This window comes from Rhinatrema bivittatum, chromosome 8, assembly GCF_901001135.1.
Source record: "Rhinatrema bivittatum chromosome 8, aRhiBiv1.1, whole genome shotgun sequence".
Lineage (NCBI taxonomy): Eukaryota > Metazoa > Chordata > Amphibia > Gymnophiona > Rhinatrematidae > Rhinatrema > Rhinatrema bivittatum.
Window position 1 is genome coordinate 16,966,681 of NC_042622.1, and position 18,443 is coordinate 16,985,123.

Here is an 18,443-nt window from a genome sequence, read left to right on the forward strand (position 1 = left end):
CTCTCTGTGCAAGAGCTGAGAGGCCCCACCACACCAGTTCAAGACTGGCTGGGCCTTTTGTGTAGGACGTGTTATTTCCATTGCTCAGTACCATGAAAGCGGGATCAAGCTAATTCTGTTGTTAGCATAACCACCGGGCCAGAAGAGGACCACAGTGGTATTTCTCTAGGTATGATCCTACTTACTGCTAACACATCACTAAACTTGTGCACACAAAAGGTTTAGTTTATAACTCACTAAAAATTAGATTTTAAGAGAGAGAGAGAGAGAGAGACTCTTTATAAGGCTCAGCCTGGACTGTTGCAAGGGGGCACTTTGAATCGGGGTGAGTTTTCAGGAGTTGGATTGGGGTTGGGAGGGGGTGGGGTTACACACGCGTGCCCTTCCCAGCTATTTAACATTTGCAATGTGGCCAGTTTTGCACATGCAAGGCTTTTAAAATCTACCTCTAAATGTGTTGTTAAACTGCAGGTAATGCGCTATATGATACATTTTAGTGAGTCCATGCTAAAATAAATTGCAAACATAGGGCTTGATTCACTAAGGCGTTTCTCCCATTCTGTGTCTATGGGGAAATGCCTTGACGAATCAGGCCCATAGGGTGTCCATTGTCAGAGGTGAAGCTTGCTTAGCGGCATCATTCAGAGGCCAGCAGTGGTGCAGGCAGAAGGACTCTGACGCCCCCGCCTGTCTGTGACATGATGTTTCTAGGGGATTGTGGAGCTGAGCAGTTGGTGTGGCTGGGCAGTCTAGATAGGCTGGATGGACTCTTTCTGTCATCACATTTCTATTCTTCGGCTTCCATTCTGGAATGGCAGGAGGGTTCGTGAGTCGGAGCTTCCCGCTAGGGCAGGGGGCGGGGTACGCCATCAATAGGATAGGGCGTCAGCAGGATCCTGAAAGGTGGGTGCTGTCACTCATGGGAAGAGGGAAGACATCCCTCTGCTACCAAGACTTTCACTTTGGGTTGTTAGTATAAGGGATTTTCTGAGACAATGGTTCCAATGAAAAGTTCACACCTGGTCCGAGGGATAAAGTTTCCAGGCCTAGCTGAACACACACAGGTCGATTCAGTATGGTGCGCTTGGCCGAGTGCACCTTTAGCCCCCGTTTGGCTGCGCGTTTTCGATGCGCTATTTTTACCCCTTATACAGTAAGGGGTTATAGCACGTGGAAAACGAGTGGCCAACCCCCCAAAAACTAATAGCGCCTGCAACATGCAAATGCATGTTGATGGGCCTATTAGTTATTCCCGTGCGATACAGAAAGTAAAATGTGCAGCCAAGCCGCACATTTTACTTTCAGAAATTAGCGCCTATCCAAAGGCAGGCGTTAATTTCGGCCGGCACAAAAAACTGCTTTTCTGTACACCCTCCGACTTAATATCATAGCGATATTAAGTCAGAGGCCCCAAAGATAAAAAAAAAATGTTAAATCTAAAAAAAAAAAAAAAAAATCTGCCAGCGGGTTGGAAAACGGATGCTCAATTTTGCCGGCATCCATTTTCCGAACCCGTGGCTGTCAGCAGGTTCGACAACTGACGCCGGTAAAATTAAGCTTCAACTGTCAAAAAGGAGGCGCTAGGGACGTGCTAGTGTCCCTTGCGCCTCCTTTTTACCGCGGGCCCTAATTTGCATACCTTGGCTTCCTGAATCGCGTAGTATGTATTTGGGTATTGGGAATGTATTTTAATAGTATGAATGATGAGTGTGAATGTGGGGGATAATTAGAGGGGTTTAATAATCTGGTGATGTATTATTTAACAAGACAACACCAAAGAGCCAGTACAGAAGTCCTGTAATGTATAATCACAAAACAACAACAAAAGGACTCTATATGTTAATAGCGGATTGCCAACGCCGTAAATGCTGCATGCAGTGTCGTTGTCAGGCTTGCTGATGCGGTTTCCTTTCCAAAAATGTTTTTGCGAATAATATTGCATTTACGGCATTGGCAATCCGCTATTAACATACAGGCCGATACAGTAAGGACGCAGAAGAAAGAGTGCTGTAGTGCCGGGCATACCCGCGTTTGCCGCACGCACAGTCTGGTTCTCATACCACTCAATACAGTATTCAAATGAGACGCAAATGCAAGCGGCATCCAAAGTGCGTCCATGAAGCGGTAGGAGTGCGTAATCCATTTTACTGTATAGAGCGGTATACAGCGCCTATACAGTATCCCGGGTGCGCTGGTACCTGTCCTTTCAGATGTCATTTCAAATGTCAGAAATGTCATTTGAAATGTCATTCCAACAGATAAGTGGATGGGTTTTTTTTGTATCGCTGCTCGGATGTCGTTCGTGGATCTTTGGATGTCCGGCCAGGCGCTCAAGGTCCGTGAACGCCCGCTCCCTTGAGCGCCCAAGCTGTCTTGAGCACCCAAGTTGGACGCCCAAGACACGACTTCATGGACCTCGAGCACCCAAGCTGGACGCCTAAGGTCCATGAACACCCGAAGTTGCATCTTGGGCATCCAGCTTGGGCGCTCAAGACAGCTTGGGGGTTCATGGACCTTGGGCGTCCAGCTTTGGCGCTCAAGACAGCTTGGGCGCTCAAGGACGTCCACCGGGCGCTCAAGGTCCATGAAGTTGCGTCTTGGGCGTCCAGCTTGGGCTCTCAAGGCAGCGGGAAGGTCCACGAATGGCGTACAAGACGCTACCTTCAGCGCCCAGCTCAAAGGTCTGTTCGTGGACCTTCGCGTTACCTTGGGCGCCCAAGCTGGACGCCCAAGACGCATTCCTATCTCCGCCCTTACGGACGCCTATGTTTACGGGCGCCCATCTTCCCGGCGTCCGTAGAGGCGTCCCTGTCTCTGCCTTTACGGATGCCTATGTTTACGGGCGCCCATCTTCCCGGCGTCCGTATTTTTATGGGCTCCCATCTCTCCAGCGTCCCTGTCTCCGCCTTTACGGATGCCGATGTTTACGGGCACCCATCTTTCTGGCGTCCGGAGACACGGAGATGGTACAGTTAAACCGAAACATATCACATACCTCCTCTGGTCTTGCTGCTGGGTTCTCCGGTCGGATGGGTTCTCCTTGCTGCGGGCCCCCCCTGTTCACCTCTCTAATCCGCCGGGCATTTCCATCGTTTCTCAGTCGAGCATTTCTCTTTCTCCTTCTCAATCAAACGAAAAATAGCGCCAGAGCAATAATATAAATGTTGTCCATGGCGCTGTCCGGTACGAAGCTGACTGAGCACCACATTAACGCCAGGGTCAGGGTGGGCGGTAAATTAGCAGGTTAAAGACGCGGCAAAATAGCAGGTTAAAAAGGAGATAATCGGAGCGCACGATACTGTATCGGAGGGAATAGCTAATCCGATCATTAACATATATACATGATTCGGGCGGAAACGGATACACGTCGATTTCAAGAAGCGGTAAGGACGCGTAAAACAGGATACTGAATTGTGGGTGAGACTTACGCAGCCAAATTGTGGGTACAAAGCGGGTTAGAAGCAGGGTAACCACGGCCGCGCTTTACTGTAGCAACCTGATATAGAGTCCTTTTGTTGTTTTGTTTTTTGATGTATTATTTAATACATATGAAAAAATTGTTTGTATAAGACAAGTATGAATAAAGGATTGAAATGACATTAAATAGTTTCCTTTATGTTGGTGGATTCTATATGTGTTAGGAAAGTCAATTACTTCTGTGTTGTTATATTAACAATCAGATCATCTCTCATCAGAGGAGCACCGTACCATTGCCTGTTAGAACCTCCTAATAGAGCAGTATTATGGAGTGCATATGTCTTGGAATCAGATCATTGAGGGCCCTCTTACTATGAACCAAGATTATACTGAAGAACAGATTGAAAACCCACCCTCTTAACCCCTTCCCTCCCATCCCTCCCTTCCCTGCCCTCCCTTCCTCCACCATCTTTGATGCCTTCCCTTCCAGAATGAAGGGCTAGAGGTTGTGCCCACTCTCTACAGGAAAGAGGTCAATGCTACAACTCAAAGGTTATAAACCGCCAGAGATGCAGTGCCCCATTCCCACCATCACCGCAAAGAAAAATGAACAGTTAGGTTTACTTTGCCCCTTATTAAGCCCTTTCCCTTGTCCTTTATCTTGTTTCTTTACCCATCCAGCTTCGGCGTAGCCAACATGGTTATCATTGCCGTCCAGATCGAACTAGGTCTGGGTCTGACCCTTGCCACCTTCAAGCTTACCACTGAGTGCAGGGACAGATTAGGGGGATGGCAGGGGCCAAAAGAGCTGGTGTGCGCTTCGGTTAATACGCCGTTTCCAGGCTCAACTTCCCGTCTTTAGAACTGTGCTCTTCCAAAGTCACTACCACTACTGATGAGTGGCTCAAAGAGCCTTGTCCAGCAAGCTGTAATGTAGGCTGAAAAATTCTTATCTGCCAAATACTCCCGACCCTTGCTTATTCACAGGTAGGGTTATTGTTGTTTGAGTCCTTGGTGTTATTACTGTTGTGTTACAATGGGATTGCAGTATAGATTTTGAGTGTCTTTTTTGCGGGGTTTTGTGTTCGTTCACAATGTGCCTGGCAGTGGAAGGTGTTTGTGCTGCTGTTACTGTGAGGTGACACCAGAATTTGCAAATATCTTTTAGTATGATGAGCTGTAAGGGAAACATCCAAGCTCCATTGTTTGGGGGAATTTCAGTGGATGCACAGAGTTACAGAACTGGAGGTGCAGGATTTATATTGATATTCTGTCCTTTCCTATAAATTCCAGACTTCACTCTCATAGCCACATAGAATTAGTTGAATGAGGCTATCAAATAATTTTATAGTGTGAAACTGGCCAGCTTTTTAAAATTACGCAGAAGACCCTTTGGACTTTTTTATTAACACTTTTTTTTTTTGTAACCAATTTGAAAGCAGGATCCATGCTCTAGAGGTGGGTGTGATGAAGAAATGTCATTTTGGCTTCCCCCCCACAACAATTCTTCTGTCTAGAGACGCCACTGATTTTCTGTGACCTTAAGCAATAGTACAAGAAGATTAAGGGGATGATGCTGGAGAGGCACACAAATGCATTGGCCCCCGGGCGCCGGAGACCCTTATTTTATTTATTTATTTATTTATTTATTAGTTTTATATACCGACATTCATCAAAGATATCACATCGGTTTACAGTATAACGAAAAACATACGCATGGGCATGCGTTTGACATAAAACAGATATGAGTGATTAGGCATCAATATGGCAACTGGGGAGGGAGGAAACTATTTACAGGGATTAAATGCAACCATTATAGAAATTAAACATTGAACTGTAAAATTATATACATTACTAGTACTAAGCGGATTGCGGGAGCTGTAAGAAAAATATATACATTACAGGTACGAAAAGATAGCAGAGGGACAGCGGTGAAATGCTTGAGCTAATTGTTGTATACAAAGTGTAAGATTCTGGTGAGGGATAAACATTAGGGAAAATGGGGTTTGGGCTGTGTAGGTCGTGGGGGAGGGGAGGAGATTTGGAAGGGAGGAGAACTTTTCGGGGGAGGGTTGAGGTGAAATGGGCTGGAGTGTGGGCTGAGTGGAATTAGGTGTAGGCTTTTATGAACAGCCACGTCTTAAGTTTTTGTTTGAATGTTTTGTGGCAGTCCTCCTGGCGTAACTCTACCGGCATTGTATTCCATAGGGCAGGGCCAGCTACCGAGAGCGCACGTGCTCTGGTGGAGGCCAAGTTGGTGGTTTTCGGTGAGGTGGTCTGGATGGTGGCGAGGTATTGGTGACCTGGGTGCACCACTGGGTGAGAGCCATATGGGGCCGCAAGCGGTGGCAGAGGAGTGGAGATTTGGCGGCCACAAGCAGTGCCCAACCTGCACGCGACCCAGAAAACCACACAGTCAGCGGGCGTGATCGAGAATGAGGTAGGAATCGGGGCCGAGATCGGGGGGGGGGGGGCGGCTCAACGGGGGGGGGGGGGCGCAAGGGAGAAGGCTCGCCTAGGGCGCCTAATCCCCTTGCACCGGCCCTGGCCCTCAGTCAACTCTTGACTCCTTCATTCAAACAGCACTCACTGGTTTTGGTTTACCACAAGAAGCAAGAGCGTTAACAAGAAATCAAACCCAGCTGTCCTACTCTATAGAAACCCCACCGCTAAAGCCATTGACTCAATTTTAGCATTGAAATCTTCCACCAAGAGTCATAGGAGTTGAGTATTCATTGCAGTTACAGGTCTTACTGCCCAGTGACACATCAGTGGAAACGTCTGTATTGATTTTTTCTGTCTTATTTCTCGTCATGCCTAGATTATACCTTTACAACTGTGATAATTCCTTCATTTGTTTCTGGATCGGTCTCTATCTTGTAATGCCCGTGCTCATTCCCTTCAGTGATCGTGTATACTGCATTCCAGGCTGACGTGTGAGGCGAGTCCCGGTCTACAACTCCAAGCCTCAGCACCGTCAGATTAACTTCATTCTCGTACACATCAGCGGTGCACTGCAACGTAAAGGCTCTGTTACCCATCTTCAATGCATGTACAACGGCTCAAAAAAAAAAAAAATCATTGCGCCTGGTCATGTTCATGTTCCGCCTGTAATATCGGTGCTTGGAGACTGGGGCGCAGCTACAGTCAAGCTTGATATTTCCTATTGCTGGGACCTGAACAGTCATTGGAGCCCTAGAAGCAGCACACGGTGTAGGCGTTACTTATACCGTGGCGAGGGATAGCGCGACTCCATGAGGACACTGAATGTTTTATCACTTACAGAACAACAAAACGCAGTGAAGCAAATGCAGCAATGTAGCATGCCTGCCATATCCCACTACCAAGAGGTTGTTAGTTATCCATCTCTAACTCTCAAGCCTCTGCGCCAGGCAGAAAGAACCTGCTCAGTCTCCAGCATGATGGGGGGGTGAGGGAGAAGGCAGGGGTTAGTTGGGCATGTTTCCTCTCTAGCTTTTCTTAACATCCACACCCTGTAACCTCTACAGTTCAAATTTCTGAGCAGATGTTCTCTGATGGAGGGATATGGGCCAGAACTGCCTTCAGGACAGAATGCAGATGTGCTTTTCAGCTGGCCGGTGGATGTTAAACTCTACGCTGATTGCCAGCTATTTCCCTCTGATGGCTTCCAGCCCCGGGCCGGCACGGCACAAGTGGGAATCAGGTCAGGGAAGTGACCCTGAATTTCCTGTCACTGGAAATCTTACAGCTCTGTTGCAGGGGAGAGAGGCATTCACTATGAATAAAGAGCTCTTTTAACGGTGATTATCATTTCTGCCGAGCGACGCTTAGGGCTGGATTTTAAAAAGGTTACGAGCGTAAATCCAGAGAATTTACGTGCGTAACCGCTCTTACGTGCGCCGGGCCTATTTTATAAAGGCCCAGTGACGCACGTAAAGCACTGGGATGCGTCTAAGTCCTGGGGCTTTCAAAAAGGGGCGGGGAAGTCCGGGGGTGGGGGTGGAGCCAGAGGCCTCTGACACAGTGGCCATTGCTGCTCTGTCGAAGGATTGTATGCCAGCAGGCTGCCAGCGCATGCAACTTGCGCCTGCCCAGAGGCAGGTGCAAAGGGTAAAATAAAAATTTGGGGGATTAGAGTAGAGCTGAGGGGAAAGGTTAGATTAGGGGGAAGGGAAGTTTCCTTCCGTGCCGTTCCGATTTTGGAGCGGCCTGGGAGGGAACGAGGGAAGGCAGCGCGGCTCGGCATACATAATTGTGCACCCCCTTGCGCACGCCGACCCCTGGTTTTATAACTTGCGTGCGCAAGTTATAAAATCGGGCGTATATGTGCGCGCACAGGGTAGCGCGTGCACATGTACGCCCGCGCGCAACCTTTTAAAACCTACCCTTTAATGTCCAGAGACGGAAATGAGCAAATCTGCAAATAGGCAGCAAATTCCTGATCACTCCTGTGGTAGAGGGCCCCTCTTTATTACTCTGCTCCGTGTCTATTTAAGGTGCATGCAAAGAAATCATATTGTGTCTACATCGCCACCAAACCAGACTGGTAAAATTTAAAAATAAATGTTCCAAATCACATTCTCAAAGCAGTAAAAGTGGAGAGAAGACTTACTTTATCCTCGGTCCACTCCGGAAGGTGGTTGTTTCTGTCAATGAGCGATATAAAGACTTCACAAGTACTGCTTTGCTGAACTGTAATCCCGTTGTCCTTAGCTTGAACGATAAGCTTGTAGCTCCTTGTAGCCTAAGAACAAAATATGAAATTCTTTGTTTGCTTTTTGTTGTGGTTTTACCTTTTAATCTCATTAAGACAGAAGTGGCTGAGACTCACAACCAGGGCACTGAGGAGGGAGGGGAGGGGGAAAGGATCCCAGCTGCCCAGCCTAAGAGGGGTGGTCACGTGACTCTGCTGCTCCAATCAGAATGCAGTAGACTTTCTTGTCCTCCTCCTCCTCCTCCAAAAGTTCTTTTGACAAAGGGCTCCTGGGGGAATTCTGTGCCAAAAAATTTAAAAATTCTTAACCAGAAAATAAAAAATATTCTGCTCACCATATTTTAAAATGTAGCAAAATTCTAAATATCGTGTCAAAATAAGACCATATAATTGCTGAATAATAATTCATTTAAACTGCAATATTACTGAAAACTACAGAATTTTTATTTTTTGGTGCAAAATTTCCCAGTGAGTACTAGAACAGTACATCAAAAAGCAAAGCAATGGATGATATCTCCCTGGACCTGTTCCCCGCCCTTGACTCTCCCACCTCCAGGACTAATCCTATTACTCTCTCTTCCCATTTCCCCTTCCGCTTCCAAGTCTGACTCCATTACTCCCTCCCTCCCCCAAGGCCCTATCCCACCACTCCCTCTCTCTCCTCCTTCCCTCCACTAGGACCCACCCCATCACTCTCTCTCTCTGCTCTCCCCTCCCCCCATGTTTAAACCCATCACTCTCTCTCCTACCCTGCCAGCCTCTAATCCTCCCCAGCTCTGGAGCTATGACTGCCATGGACTCCACCCCAGCCCATGTAGGACAATTCACCAAAGGCTGCTTTCTCCCTTCTTCTAACCCATGTGGGCCGAATCTGCTAACTCTGCCTTTAACCCTACCCTCCTGGGCCAGTTCAGCTTTCTCCTTCCTGCAGCCCATGCAATCAACATTGCCTCCTTCGTCTGACCCCGGTGAATCTTTGGGATGGTCTCCATGCCAGGTCCTGCACAGGAGAATAATTCTGCGCCAGTTCTGTATTGCGCAGTCGCATAGAATTCCCCCAGGAGTACTCTGCCCTTTTTAATTGCCTCTCCGATCTTGTCAGACCAGCCTAGCAGGGAGAAGGCTGAAGGATTTAGTGGGAGGGCAGTGTCAGGAGTCAATGACCTCAGACACCACGACCTCCGTACAGTACCTCATAATCTAGGCACCCTTTGAATGAGAGGAATCCGTTCTCCCGGTGAATGGTGAATTCCACAGTGGGATCAGAAGGAGTCTGAGAGAGAATGGAATACCATACTACGGAATTGCCACTGGTTGGATCATCAATGTCGTGAGCTAGCACCGTAAAAACTGTTGTGCCTGAAATGGAAAAGAGGCACATCTACTTAGAGATAAGATGTGTTCAAGAGATAAAGCTCAAAATGTCTTCAGCACAGACGAAAGCAGAGTGCGACTGGATGAGGAGCTGCAGGTCCTCCATCTGTCGTTACCTGATGGAAAGGAATTTATACCTACAGATAAGAGGTAAGTTACATTTACTGTTATTTCTTATTTTTTTATCTATCTTTATTATATATGTACAGCGTGTACATCAGACTTCTTAAATTAATACTTTTATTTCCAGCTCCCTCAGGGAATGCAGAAATTTAGGAAAAAAAAAACGTAAATGTAAAAGCTTGGTCTGCCCATTGCTGTCTCCAATTAGGGACTGGCAGTTTTAGCAGGTGGCGTGCGATGCACGTCTGGTCCCCATCTAATCAAACAGAGGTCACGGCCCGGAAGGACGGACTCCCCTCACCTTACCTTGCTCACAGCTTTCATTAACTGCGACTTCATATCTCTGGGAGGTGAACTCGGGAGCATTGTCGTTAATGTCCAGGATTTTCAACTGGATGCCTAGTTTTGTGTCTATCTCTAAAGAGCTTCTGTTCAAAGCTTTAAATAACCACTGCAAAAAAGAAAACCCAACAATAATCTTTGAAGCCAATGTCATTACAAATCTTCTCTTCACTAATGATGACCGAGCTTGTTTGCGTGAGTTTGGCACGACAACAAACGGCTCAGAATGTATTCTGTCCTGACACAGAGCTCATTAAATTTACGGTGGTGCTCATTATAATTGTTTTCTGGATGCCGGCCCTCAAAGCGAAGGCAGGCACCATTGTAAGTGAGGAGTAGAGACGCCCAGGCACTAGAGGGCAGTGAAGCAGCGGTGACTGTGAGTGGACAGCAACACGCCCTCCAAGCAAGGACCTTTTGGCCCTCCTTCCAAGCTGGTTAGTTTGGGCTGCTCATGTTATTTCCCCCTCGGTCGTTCATCTGAGCCCTTAAGAGTTCCCACTTTTGTTCTGCTTCTCACCTTGTCCCTGAAAAGCTCCTCCTGGCATTATACTTCTGAGTAAATTCGGAGGTTACTGTTGTGCTGACCTTCATGACCCCCCACTCCATGAAACCAACTCCCACACACATTCCCAGCACAACTTTCTAGGTACCCGGCACCTGTGCTTTGTCATTTTAAAGGGTACAGATGTGGGTAGTTAGCAAAATGCCGATCCACACTTGGGTGATTTCCTCCCAGCCAGTTGCCTGGTTCATCAAAAGAGACCTGTTTTATTATTAGACATTTTACGGGTCCACGCGATTGTTTCCCGGTGAGCTGACAGAAATGCAAGCAGTGATACTCACTTTAAATTGCGGCGTTTTCTCATAATCTATTTCTCATGGACATAAATTGCGCCGTTGACCTCGTTAATATGAAACAGTCCCCTTGGGTCTTCATCAACCCCTTTACCAGTGAGTTTGTAGCTTACTTGGTAATCTCGCTCAATGTTAACCTGCAAGGGAAATATCATGTAAAGTTGTCATTGAAACAGAGGCCATCAGGAATGTCTGCGGATGCTTTTTGGATTTCCCAGCGTTAGATGTCTCTTTCTGGCATATGAAGGTCCTGATCCATTTCCTGTACATTTTGTGCTGTCTCCCATCGTGTGGGATCCTAGGAATGGGGGGACATACAAGGAAGAGCTTTGCTGCCATCATTCAGATGTCACAAAGGTGCTGGCCCTTACTTATGAAACATGTTCTTCTATTCTGCATTGGTGCCAGAAAACTCTTATAAAATTAGACAGCACTTTGACGCGTCTGCGTCGGCGCGTGACCAGATACGCACCGATTTTATACCTTGCGCGCGCATAGGTGCGAATGTTATAAAATAGCCCGATCATGCGCCCGATTTTAAATGTGCATGCGCCCAGCTGTGTAAATCCAGCATCTACTGCATAAGTCGGGGAATTTTAAAAGGGGTGCGGGTCCACGCCATTGCCAGTTTCACCAGTTCGCCCAGTTAGGTTCTCCAGACCCTCCTGGTTGAATAGCTTACACTGCCCCCAGTTACCTTTAAACCCCTCAAGTATGGTTAGTTTTTATTTATTTATTTAAACTTACACCTCGTCCCTAGCAGAAGTAAACTTACGCGGCAAGAGGATCTAGGCGCGTGCCCAGGCACATATCTCTCAGCTGTGCCCCGAAATGGCTTTTAAAATTTAGTGGGCATGCGTGAACCCGACTTGTGCGCCTATCTCCCGATTTTGGCACGCACCAGGCTTTTAAAATCTACTTCTAAGAGTGCGTTGTTGCTTGGGAAACGAGGGATGAGCCAGTTCTCATCCTGCTCAGAAAAGCAGCTAAACCAGCCTTAAGGAAAACGTCTCTGATTGCCTGCATGCCCCCCCCATCTCAAGGCTTCCCGAGACGCCTTTCCTTCATATCTTATTCAATTGGCACTTTGTAATCCAGTGAACTGTCAAACTGGTAATTAATTAAGGAATAACTTATTAGTAAATAAATCTCAGCAGTGTCTGCACCACAGAAAGGAGCGAGGACCTGATCCCGTGGAGGCACAATCAATTACTTTGACTCTTGAGTGTGAGAAAAAATGAAAAAAACCAGTCCCAAACAAGCCGCTGTCCAGGCTTGTTGCAGCCAAACTAAACAAAAGTGCAGTTACTCTTTCCAAGGGCGCAGTTCTCAGCCTCGTTTTGTCTGTTTTACAGGGGAAAAAAAAGAAGGAACATTGTGACATTGTGCTGCCGAGAAATGTCCTTGCATTATTCCCTGCCTCATTCCCCACATTCATTGTCTCTGATGGAAACACATCGGAGGTCATTTTCTGAAGGGTTTGTGGGGCTTTTGAAAATTGCTTCTCTTCCGCGTGCAGCTCCTTTTGAAAATTCACGCCATAGGGCTGGATTGCCAAAAGGTTTTAGGCGCAGAAATGAAAATTGCTGCAGTATAAGCTGCTTTGACCTGTCCAACCCCCTGAGGGTTCCAGTTAGACAAATTCTGTAAGTAGCAAATGTGCATCAGAGGGTTTGTTTCGGGGAGGGGGGGGGGGGGTTTCAAGGGGTTGCTTATTATCATCCACTCTCCTCTGGCTTCTTTGGGCTTCCAAAAAAACTAGAGCCTGGTTCTCAGTGCCATAACAATTCATTCACTCCTAGCCAGAGCTTTTCCCCCATTTTTTTTCTCTTGCTCTTCTTCTACCCTCGCATCTAAGCCACCCATCACGGTTTCAGACTGAAAGGGGCAGACTGCTCGTCTCTCCGGAGCCCAGCATAAGAGCACTTTTAGTTTAGCCACTAGATGCCGCTGTTGCACGGCAGCTAAGTCTCCCTCCCTCCCTCTCTTTCTCTCCTAGGGGCTATGATGCGCTGACTCTCAGCCTATGGTGGGCCTGAACAGCAGATGCCAAATCCCAGAACTCAATCCTGATCTTCTACCTGCATCCTAAGAAATATAAATTTATCCACGGTTGGTCTTCTGTTTTAAGAAATGAAGAAGGAAATTAGAAAAGCGCTCTACTGCTCAGTATATGCATTGTACACTTAGGGGTACATTTTAAAAAGGTGAGCGCAGGCACACATGTGCGTGCGCTACCCGGCGCGTGCATATGTACACCCGATTTTATAACTTGCACGCACCAGTTATAAAATCAGGGGTCGGCGCGCTACCTTCCCCCATTCCCTTCCCCCTAACCTTTTCGCCCCCTAGCCCTACTCTAAACCTCCCCCCCCCCCTAAATTTTTAATTTACCTTTTGTGCCTTCCTCTGGGAAGGAGCAAGTTGTGCGGTTGGCCGGCGCGCGATCCCAAGCACAGCGGCAAATGGCCGCTGTGCCTGGAGCACCTGACCCCGCCCCCGGACTGCCCCACCCATGCCCTGCCCTTTCCCGCCCCTTTACTATTTATTTATTTATTTATTTATGGTTTTTATATACTGGAGTTCCTGTATACAATACATATCACTCCGGTTCACAGTTAACAGTAATAACTACTGCCGGGTGGCAGTTTACATGGAACAAATCTTGGAACAAATCAGAGCACTTGATCTAAGTAATAAGAAAAAACAAACTAACTAGTCTCAACTTTAAACATATAAATAAGGCAATTTATAATCTTGGATAGATAAGGCAGAGAAACAATACATTAGAACAAAAGGACAGGGTTTGTTTTTTCTTCTAGATCTTAGCTCTCTGGGAATGCTTGCAGGAAGAGCCAAGTCTTTAGTTTCGCCTTAAAAGTGGTATGGCACGGCTCAAGGCGGAGGTCTGGTGGTAGGGAATTCCAGAGGGCGTTGATAGAGCGCGTCTTCTCAGTGAGGATTTTGCGGGCTGGGTAATCATTCTGTTTTGGTATGCACTTCTAGTCGGCTTATCCGAAGTATGTAGTTGCAGCTTGAAGGTTAAGTTGAGTGGGGATATGCTATGAAGGGCCTTATGCATCATCATGCTGCTTTTGAACTGTATCCTGTATTTAATGGGGAGCCAGTGGAGGTGCTGGAGGATCGGGGTGATGTGGTCTTTTTTTTTGGCGTTGGTGAGAATTCTTGCTGTGGCATTTAGTACCATCTGGAGGGGTTTGGTGGAGCAGGCGGGGAGTCCCAGCAGAAGTGAAAGCCCAGGGACTTACACGCGTCCTGGGGCTTTATGCGCGTCGCTGGGCCTTTTGAAAATAGGCCCGGTGCGCGTAACCTTTTGAAAATCCGGCCCTTAGGGAATTCAAGATGTGAACTCCAGTTGCTTTTTACAGTTATCCCACAAAGTGAAACCTTCTAAGAAAGGTTATTACTACCATCTCCGCTCATCAAAATGAGCATGCATTTTCCACACCCATTTGAAATAGCATTTCAAATAAGGACTGGGATTGAGGTTTAGTTTCCCACTGTCTGGGATGTCCGTTCACCATGGACAGCCTGCACGGTACAAATGGCATACTATGCTAGTCCAAATTCATTCCAAGTAAACCAGCAATTTATTTTGGTAGAGATAAGATATGTTTTTTAACCTAACACATGTTTTTAAGATGCAAGATTTTAGGACTCCAAGCTCCCTTCCTTCCTTTAAAAAGTGACTGTTGCAGTCTGAAGTATCCAAAAAGAGGAAGTCTCAGACTATTGTTCACCTCTCCCGCTGCTCTCTAAGAACAATTCCACTAACTTGGCTTAAAAAAAAATAGATCTGATACTATAAATATCTTCGAGTCGCTGACTTCACTCAGCCCTGCCTCACTGGTGCGACAAAATCATTAGAAGAAAAGAAACATTAAACTAACAGCAGGGAATCAGGTGTTTGTAGTTAAATCCATTATATTTAGTTTTCATTTTTAATGTAGTAAGAGTAATTAAGAAATTGCATAGGGTTTACCGTTCCAATAAGTAAAGGGTAGGGACCTGGAGATTCTTCTTGAAGCTCAAAGGTGTCGATAATCCATGTTCTTTTTTGACGATATAGTGCTGCTTCCTGTGGATAGAAATTAAGTATTTTAACTATGAAGAGGTGGAGAGCCAGACATATTTTTATATACTGCTTTCAGGTCTGACGATCAATCAAATCAGTGTATAAAGAAATAAAACATACATAAAGCATATATAATTATCAAACAAACACATAAATTAAAATAATGCATTAGCAATCTTCCTCTACCATTTCCAAGAATAAAACTTGCCTCTGCAGATAATATTATAACCCATCTATACCACACTCCCTTGAGGAAATAACCATGTTCGGAATTATAGATAATCTACTTCCTGAAGGATCTCTACAGGCAGCCTATTCCACAAACAAGGAGTCACTATTGAAAAATCAATTGATCTTACCTGATTCTCTTGTATCTTTGGCAAAGATCCTGAAGAATATAGGGCCTACATGGCTGCACTGATTAATTAAAGTATGATATTCGATGACCTTCAATGGAAAAAACCTCCTGTCCATGCCCAGCGGTATTCTTTTTGGTTTCAGAAAGCAGTGCATGCGCTTTGCAAATCGCGCTCACTGGGGCGGATTTTAAAAGGGTTACGTGCGTAATATACACGCGTAACCCTTTTAAACTCCTCCTGCGTGCGCCGAGCCTATTTTGCACTTAAGTCCCGGGGCTCGAAAAAAGGGGCGGGGGTGTGTGCGGACTGGGGCGGGGGCATGGCCAGAGGCCTCTGAAGGCCTGCTAGGCCGGGGGATTGTGCGCCGGCACTCAGCCGGCGCACGCAACCTACGCCTGCCCAGAGGCAGGCGCAACTTAATAAAGGTAGGGGGGATTTAGGTAGGGCTGGGGGGCGGGTTAGATAGGGGAAGGGAGGGGAAGGTGGGGGGGGGAGTGAAAGGAAAGTTCCCTCCGAGGCCGCCTCGGCGGGAATAGGGATAGCCATCGGGGCTCCCCTAGGGCTCGGCGTGCGCAAGGTGCACAAGTGTGCACCCCCTTGCGTGCGCTGACCCCAGATTTTATAACATGCACGTGGCTGCGCGCACATGTTATAAAATCGGGCGTAGATTTGTGCACGCTGGGTTGCGCGCACAAATCTATGCCCGCGTGTAGGTTCGAAAATCTGGCCCACTATTTTTAAGTAGCATGTACTATTTTCTGAAACAAAAACAAAAATCAAATTAAACCAAAAAACACCCAAACAAAATGACATAAAAAAACAAAATTTTTGTTGTGCACATCCCTAATATTTTATAAAACATGTGAGTACATATGTACTTGTAGTCTCATGTGTGAATCGCATTTTCCTAGCGTGTAGCAGATGGACTCAGGACCAGTGGGTAGAGTGTGCTCCTCATAGCAGTTGGAGACGGAGTCAGATTTCAATCTGACGTCAGCACTACATATTACCCCCGCAGGAAGCTCTGCTCTTCAGTATTTCTCCGTCTCCATAGCAGTTTGGGACTCTACACACGCTTGCACAGCGTTAGAAAATCCAAACCCAAAAGAAGAGAAAAAATTCCAAAATCTTACCTCTACAAGACGAGCCCCGCTCTTCTGCGGTGATACCTAAGGGTCCCTCGCCCAGTCGACAGTTCCTGAGGTGATTTCTGAGATCCCTCAGAGGTAGGCCTCTGTCCGGCAGCCGGTTCCCAGCGTGGACTTAGCCCCCAGGAGGGAGTGGCTGAGAGGTAGCAGGTGCAAGACTGAGCGCAGCGGGGAAGGTATTTCCCTCCGGAGACCGCCCGGCACGAGACCGGGAAGCGCCGAGACAAGGTAAGGTAGAAAACTTTATTAAGTCTCTGGTCTCCGGGGCTCGGATAGCCGCACAGATCGCCGTCGGCATCTGTCAATCGGGTTGAACAGCCCCTTCCAGGCAGACCCTGATCCGGCTCGAGGACCCTCCCATGTGGAGACCCTCCGGGGGGGGTCGCCATCTTACTCGTGTGGTCGCCGGCACCATTTCCCCCCCTTGATCGCCGTACTGTCCGCCTAACTGAGTCATGCGCACAGCGGCGAGCCCGGGCACATAACATAGTTGTGCGCACAGTGGCGCGCACATAGGTGCTGTGCACATAGCAAGGCGCATGAGGGTGCTGGGCGCATAGCGCCATGCTCAACAGCGCCGGGTGCACAAGTTCGGCGGCGCGCACAGACCGGCCTACACGCATATCTTCGCTGCCTGTAGCACACCCTCAGCGCACCCGGAGCGCATATCTAAGCCTCCCGGTGTGCGCATATAAACGCACATACCAGGTTTGAACGCCCCTATGTGCACAAACCGTGGCACCATCGACCAAGAAAGCCAAAGCACAAGCCCTCTGCCCAGCCTGCCACATAAGAGCTGCGCAACATGAAGAGGCTACTGCCCTGTGCCTACAGTACAAGAAAGCTCTGGGAGAACCAGGGCAAGGTCCCCCCCAGCCAGTACAGGAATCCGGATCAACTGATAGTACCCCGGACCTCTCTGTCCCCAGCTCGGCCCTCCAGACGGGGCCTTCAGGGAACGCCGCTGGGTTCAATATAGACCCAGGAACCTTTTCCTGGGTGTACTTCTTTAAGGGTCTGCAAACCTTCGTCCAGGCACAATCGACGCCACCGATGACACAGCCACAGCCTCCACTAGAGGACCCTAACCTCCCAGGCCCCTCTCTGGCCTCCCAGAGACGTGCCTCCTCCAGACAAAAGCCTAACCTTAGGTGACACGGACACCTCGGAGGAAGACCAAGACGCCATGGAGGAAGTAGAAATCCCTCCAGGAATGGAAAGATACCGAACCATGATGCACTTCTTCTCCAAAGACGAACTACCAGACCTCGTGTCCGGGAGTCTGAGGGAGATGGCCATCCCAGACACAAGCGCCTCAGTGGAGCCAAAGATGAACCCTCTTCTGGTCGGGCTCCATCAGGCCTCACACCAGTTCCCATTGCTGCAAGTCGTACAACAGCTGATCGACCTGGAATGGAATGCCCCAGAGGCCAGTTTTAAGGGAGAACGGGCCCTAAAAGCCTTATACCCACTGGAATCCTCAGCCAAAGATCTCCTGGGGTTCCCCAAAGTGGATGCCATGGTCTGCGCAGTCACAAAGCGCACCACCATTCCAGTCGAAGGAGGAACGGCACTCAAGGATGCCCAAGACAGATTTCAGGAGTCCATCCTTAAACAGTCATTTGAGGCAGCAGCTATGTCACTGCAGATCACTGCTTGCTGTGCCATGGTGACACGTGCATGCTTGTCACAGGCCAGGAACACAATCTCGCCCGTCAAAACATTAGAACCAGCAATACCCTTCCTCACGGATGCGACCTCCAATCTGGTGCGCACTTCAGCCAGGGGAATCTCATCCATTGTGGCAGCCAGAAGGCAACTCTGGCTCCGAAGCTGGTCAGCCGACGCAACGTCCAAGACGAAACTCACGAGAATGCCATTTAAAGGAACCCTCCTGTTTGGCAGCGAACTGGAGAAGTTAGCCGACAAATGGGGTGAATCTCCAGTAGCTCGGTTACCGGAGGACAAGATCAAGAGAAGCCAACGCCCCTCTCCCCGGACATCCAGGGGCAGAGGATCACAGCGTTTCA

General features: G+C 47.9%; 1 protein-coding gene across 1 annotated transcript in view; it reads right to left on the reverse strand.

The window, feature by feature from the left end:
- Window positions 1-15,380, reverse strand: part of LOC115096778 (cadherin-like protein 26) — a 68,042-nt gene extending 52,662 nt beyond the window's left edge. Inside the window, 8 exon segments of the mRNA XM_029611873.1 lie at window positions 6,246-6,431; window positions 8,012-8,143; window positions 9,306-9,472; window positions 9,917-10,061; window positions 10,799-10,827; window positions 10,830-10,947; window positions 14,814-14,935; window positions 15,266-15,380. Coding sequence (XP_029467733.1) covers window positions 6,246-6,431; window positions 8,012-8,143; window positions 9,306-9,472; window positions 9,917-10,061; window positions 10,799-10,827; window positions 10,830-10,947; window positions 14,814-14,935; window positions 15,266-15,380 — 1,014 coding nt within the window.
- Between the last annotated feature and the right edge of the window lie 3,063 nt (window positions 15,381-18,443).